The sequence below is a fragment of the Hermetia illucens genome, chromosome 1 (assembly GCF_905115235.1).
Source record: "Hermetia illucens chromosome 1, iHerIll2.2.curated.20191125, whole genome shotgun sequence".
In the NCBI taxonomy this organism is placed as follows: Eukaryota; Metazoa; Arthropoda; class Insecta; order Diptera; family Stratiomyidae; genus Hermetia; species Hermetia illucens.
The window spans coordinates 140,584,697-140,590,803 of NC_051849.1; the positions used below are offsets into that span (position 1 = coordinate 140,584,697).

General features: G+C 36.6%; 1 protein-coding gene across 4 annotated transcripts in view; it reads left to right on the plus strand.

Moving 5' to 3' along the window:
- The window catches only part of LOC119651744 (mitogen-activated protein kinase ERK-A), a 28,889-nt gene extending 26,329 nt beyond the window's left edge, over nt 1-2,560 (plus strand). For all 4 annotated transcript variants that reach the window (XM_038055492.1, XM_038055485.1, XM_038055478.1 and 1 more), the window contains exon 8: nt 588-2,560. In XM_038055492.1, coding sequence (XP_037911420.1) covers nt 588-713 — 126 coding nt within the window. In that variant the 3' untranslated portion in view covers nt 714-2,560. The remainder of the gene's footprint in view (nt 1-587) is intronic.
- Nucleotides 2,561-6,107: the final 3,547 nt, after the last annotated feature.

The following is a 6,107-nucleotide window of genomic DNA, read 5'->3' on the forward strand; positions in this document are numbered from 1 at the left end:
TTACTCCCTTAATCTATATAGGAGCCATCCAAGACCCGGGGTAACTTTTAATGATAAGGTCCGCTTCGACAGCCAATGGCTGGATGTCAGCAATCACGTTCTTTCTTCGGTACTTCCTTCAACTTTAACTTTGTCCAAACCTCCTTAATACTTTTCGATTTTCTCTTTCGAAACCTTCACCTGATCCCTTTTATTTATTTATTTTTGTTGTTTCTCAAACGGCCGTGGCCACGAGTTTGCGTTTATTTTCCGGATATTTGCCGGAGTACAAGAATGAAATTCCGCATGAGAGTTTCCATAGTTCCACTATCTTACTTTGTGTTAACCCCGAATCTCCATACAATTTCATGATTTAAATATCTGATTCGATATTATAACATGGCAAGTAATCTAATAAAGATAATTAGGTTACATCCTCAATTTAAATAACTGTATATTTGCTCAGTCTGTAAAGGCAAACTATAAGCAATCCTTTCATTTGGTTTTACTTTTAATTTGGTTGTACCAATTAACTCTAGATCCACGAATCAAATTATATTCTTTTTGAAGTGCACATATTCTAATAATCTTCTTTTCTAAATTGACAGCCTGTTGCTGAAGAGCCGTTCCGTATAGCGATGGAATTAGATGATCTTCCAAAAGAAACATTGAAGAATTTGATTTACGAGGAAACGCTTAAGTTCAAAGAACAAAACCCTGATACAGCCGTTTAAAAAAGGACACACTTTATTTGCTTTTTCAAACCTAATGCCAGCAAGCTTGAAGTCTGAAATATTCAATTTTCGGTCACTCAATAAGACAAACGCAGTTCATAATCATCAAGTCGAATGCAGATTCAAGCACGTTGTTTTAAGAAGCAGAGAAAGCAGCAGGTATCGAAAAACATTTAAAGCAAAAACTTCCTAATACTACACGAAATATGTTTGCATAAAAGGGAATATGAAGGGAATTAGAAATCATAAAGAGATCCTATTCAAAGAAAAACTAATGATGTAATCAGTCTGTGTTTTAAGTGTAAAAAATTGTGATTTCGAAAAACAAAGTAAGAAGAACAAAATGTCAACAAAAAGTATTCAATTTTTTGTGTCTGTGTAATTTTCATCATCGAATAATTAATTACTCCATATATGAAAAGAGAATCAATTTAAAATTATCTTGGAACTAGCAGAGAAGGGATGACTTGGTCCTGGCCTGTTAGTCAGCGGCCAGCTTTTTGAGAAAGTCAATTCGTTAGAAAGTTTTTTTAGCATTTTTAGATGTTTTTTCTTAAACGTAAAAACACAACATCTACATAAATTACGCTCTCAGTGTTTGAATATCCCCATGTCATCTTCGGTTTGATCTAGGTAGTGCCATACGTTAAAGTGAAGAGGCCAAAATTGTTGATTAGGAAAAGGATCCATTTTACATTGGCTGTAAATTTATCGTGTGTTTTAATCAATATATTATTGCAAGATGTAGCGTTTGTTATGTTAGTTTACCTTATTAGAAAGCAGAACCTTGTCGCGGGAATTCAAAACAGTTGTTGATTACGGAATGCATAATCTGTTGTACTCGCCCAAGCGAAGAGATATCCGCGAATTACAAGCAAGCATGTGTGACGTAATAAAGACGTAGGATGGCACCAGATAGATTATCCCAATAACTACTTTGTAGTGCATCCGATAGTGCTGTCTACTGGAGATCGACTCTTTCTGTTGGTGTTTTGGACCTTGTTTTAGAGACGGTAACTTACTTGGCGCAATCTTGTAAAAATAACCGTATTCCTAGTAATTCTTGTGGAGATGCATTGAATTATATGAGAAAATTCAAAACATTCCTCTGTTATTTGAAACTTTGAGAATATTTCTTATATTATTACGTGTAAATGTGGTGTTCTTCTTTCACATTCATAATCCAAGACACTCGATGTTGGAAACAATAAATTAATAAATTTTATATTTCATCATTCGAATTGTGAACCGTGATTTGAAATATGCAAATTTATACTTGGAACAAGATGCACACATTTCTTTATCATCTAATTCGTAATTAGTTTCTTATTGTGTGTATGTTACTTGAGGCACATGTACTTAAATGGAACTACGGAGCAAAAGTAAACTTTTAAATTATGAAAGTATAATCAATGTTGTTAAATATTGGCCTATTTCTCCGATTTTATCAAAATGTAACCGGAAGGAAGAATCAAATTGGTGATCATCTTCTAGGATGGTGTTCCAATCGTGTTGTTGATCAAATTTGAAAACAAAACAAAATTAAAGTGAAACGAAAATATGATACGAGTTATTATTATACATTTAAAACGAAAATTACCGGAATTAAAAGAAAAAGGGAAATTATCCTGCATTGAAAGCAAAATATCAATCTCTCTGAGAAACAACTTAATTCATTATTAATATGATTATTATTGTAAAGACAGAACAGACTGTTTTAAACATAATTTTACCTTTAAAAATAAATAATATGTAAATGTTGTTTACGACATAATATTATTGTATTTTAATCTCAATGTAATGTTATTTTATTCATTGAAGTAAATAAAATACTTTCAATTATTCTTCTTCACGTCTTGTGGATTGCTTTTGACGGCGAAGCAAATAGCAGGGAGAATGCAATAAACTGGCTTAGAGTTTTCAATTTATTATTGATATTACATACATAGATTACAGTTTTGCCAGACATCAACAATCAATTTTTTATTGTAAACACAAAACCTTATTAAAATCGATTCAATGTCTGGCTGTCACATCCGATTTACTCAGAAACGGCTGAACCAATTGTTACGAAATTCGATGAGAACATGTGGTTTTTGTGTCTCTTTACATGCAGCAGGTGGCGTCATTTTGTGTTGAATTTTAAGGGAAGCTCCCCATACATGCGAAAGGAGGGTGTAATTTTTTTTCACAGGACATGGTTATGTAGTGTACCAAATGAAAGGGCTCAATTAGTACTTTTCGAAACTGATTTTTTTTCTGACATTGGGGGAAACCCAGGGGAGGAACAAAATGTGTGCCTCAAAAAGTAAAACAGGTCTCGTTCTCAGAACCTACCCAACCGACAAATTTGAAAAAAGTCACATTGATGTAACTATATGAAATGTAGACCTTCAACTACATCCCATTCCGATATCTGCACAAATAAAATTAATAACAGTATATTACCATGTTTTACTAACGGTCTACGACAAGGGGATGCCCTATCATGCGTCCTCCTTAACCTGGCCCTCGAGAAAGTGATCCGTGATGCTGAGGTAAATGCAAGAGGTACGATCCTCTTTAAGTCCACCCAACTACTGGCCTATGCTGACGATATCGACAACATGGGAAGAACCACCCGAGGCCTACAAACTGCCTTCATCCAAATCGAGCAGGCAGCGCGAGTTCTTGGGATGCACATCAATGAAGGCAAGACAAAGTATATGATGGCAAAGTCAGCACCAAAAACCAACCAACAACATTAAACCACACTGGTCAAACGGGAACAATAAAAAATCACAACCGATAACAACTACGACGACGAAATCCGCGCACGGTTGTTGTCAGTCAACAGAGCCTATTTCCGCTTGAAACGTCTCACCATGGGGTCAAAGCTCTTATTGTACAAGACAATGATCTTGCCAATCCTCATGTATACCTCGGAGACGGGTTCTTAGCAAGAAACATTGCGAACGCTTGGCCGCGTTCGAGAGAAAAATTTTTTGCTACCTACATGAGGATGGACGATTCCGTAGCCTACATAACGACGAAATCTATGAGCGATACCATGACCGTCAAGTTGTGGATAAAATCCGGCTCAACAGTTTGCGGTGGGCGGGTCACTTAATCCGTATGGATGAGGATGATCCACTCCGGAAAGTCTATAAGGGTAATATCTGTGGTAGAAAAACAAGCCGAGGCAGATCCTGCCTGAGATGGAGCGATGGCGTAGGTTAGGACGCGCAAAACCGGGATGTCTGGGGTTCCTTATTAATGCAGGCCTGGACCAGATACCGGTTGTTGCGCCGCTCATGATGATATTATCATGTTTTGGAAATTTACCGGAAAGCCGCCCTTAAGTTCATCAGGAGTACAAAATTTGACATCAGCATAGACGATAATATAGGACATAATCCTGAGAAGTTTCAAGGCAACCCGATTATTATTAATAAAATTATAGAAGGTCAAAGAATCACATTTCAAGTAAATTTATGGCACCCAAGGCATGAATGATGTCATCATCATATGAATTGAACTTATATGAACGACGGGGTCATTGGAAGGTTTTAGTTTTCCTTTTTTGACCTTTTTTAGTTATTTGCATTTCAGTGTCAATTACTGCAGGTAGACATCTATATGTATATGTATATGCTAATAAAGCTTCCCGGTAGTAACCAATACAATAGACATGTGTTCTGGTTACCAGCGGTTTTTAATTTATGTACCTAACATATTTGTATATATACGCTTTTGTGCACGGAATAAAGTGAAAATGCGTTACATCAATTCAGATGCGCTCATATATATATATGCATGCATTGTTATGCGGTAATAGACAATGTTTGTTTATTTAGAGTGAACATAGTATTTATGTTGTTGATTTGTATGTACATATGTGAATCTTGGGGTTTGGGAAAATATGACGGAATATTTTGTATTCTTAGCTATGTACGAATAGAAAATCGAACATTGCGAGTTTCCCACATAAGATGAACACAAAACCTTAATACCCGAAACGCCCGGCTTCCGGTATCCCGACTTGTTTTACGTTGCTTTAGTGCGACCAGTTTTTGTTCGCCTGGTGAGCGGTAGCCTAATTTTTTACACAGAGAAGTTTTACTCTTATTAATAACTAGCAAATCAAAGGTATTGGAGTATCAAAGATCTTAAGCTGTTTCAGTTTTTGTATTAAGCCGACAGATGTCGGATATGTCTGTCTACTGTTTGTTGATACGATATAGGTAAACCAGTTCAAAATAAAATTTCAACGTAAACGAGCCCATCGATTTCGATGTTATGGCTTGCTGATGTTATATAACTGATGAATTCCTAAAATATGTAATGACCCTAGAAATTGCAATGCCGACCATCATTAGCTTCGAGGCGGGTCCTAAAAATGTGAAAAGGCGAAAATTTGCTGTGCAGGTTCACTGAGGATATTACACATAAAATTGTATCAGTATGGAGCGGCTAGAAAACGAAACGACTTTATAGTCGACCTGAGTGCTCATTTTGAGCATTCCCAGTTTCTTGAGTCATTACAATTTTTCTGAGGACTTGATTGCTTGCTTTCCGGCCGGGTCAATTGTGCATTATGTGTTCTTCACCGGATTGACCGAATCAAATTTTTGCATCTTGTTAATTTTTTTCCTACATTTTCACTTTTCGGCATTGGGCATACAAGGATGAAGGTCTTATTGGCAAGCTCTTTTGATTTCCTTTTCGTTGTTGTCTTAAGTACATAAAATTGTCTTGACTTGACTTGTTCAAAATTCCATTCACTTAATATCATCTTTGTCTAATTGGCATCCTAGATTTTGTCATATCATCATTTGTCATCAACGGCGCAACAACCGATATCCGGTCTAGGCCTGCCTTAATAAGGAACTCCAGACATCCCGGTTTTGCGCCGAGGTCCACCAATTCGATATCCCTAAAGGCTGTCTGGCGTCCTGACCTACGACATCGCTCCATCTTAGGCAGGGTCTGCCTCGTCTTCTTTTTCTACCATAAAATAAAAAGTGGAGTGAGTGGAGTGTTTTTTAGATTTACTGCTATCTTTTGGATTATCTATTCCAGTACAATGTTGAATAGTTTTGGAGACAGTCCATCGTCTTGCTAATTTTGTAACCTCACGTAAGCGCCACTTTTGGATCAGTGGTGTAATGCACGCTCAGTCAATCCTCTTTTGGACAGAAAGATTTTATTTGAAAATTCATCAGACTTGCTTTTTAAGGTTATATGTAAAACAAAACCTTATTAAAATCGTTTTACTGTCTGTCTGTCACACGCATTTTCCTCGAAGACGGTTGTAGCGATTGACACTAAATTTGGAGGAAAGGTAGGAACTCACGCATACCGTGAGTTACATCATTCTGGGTCAAATACCTGCAAAAGGGGGTGTAAATTTTA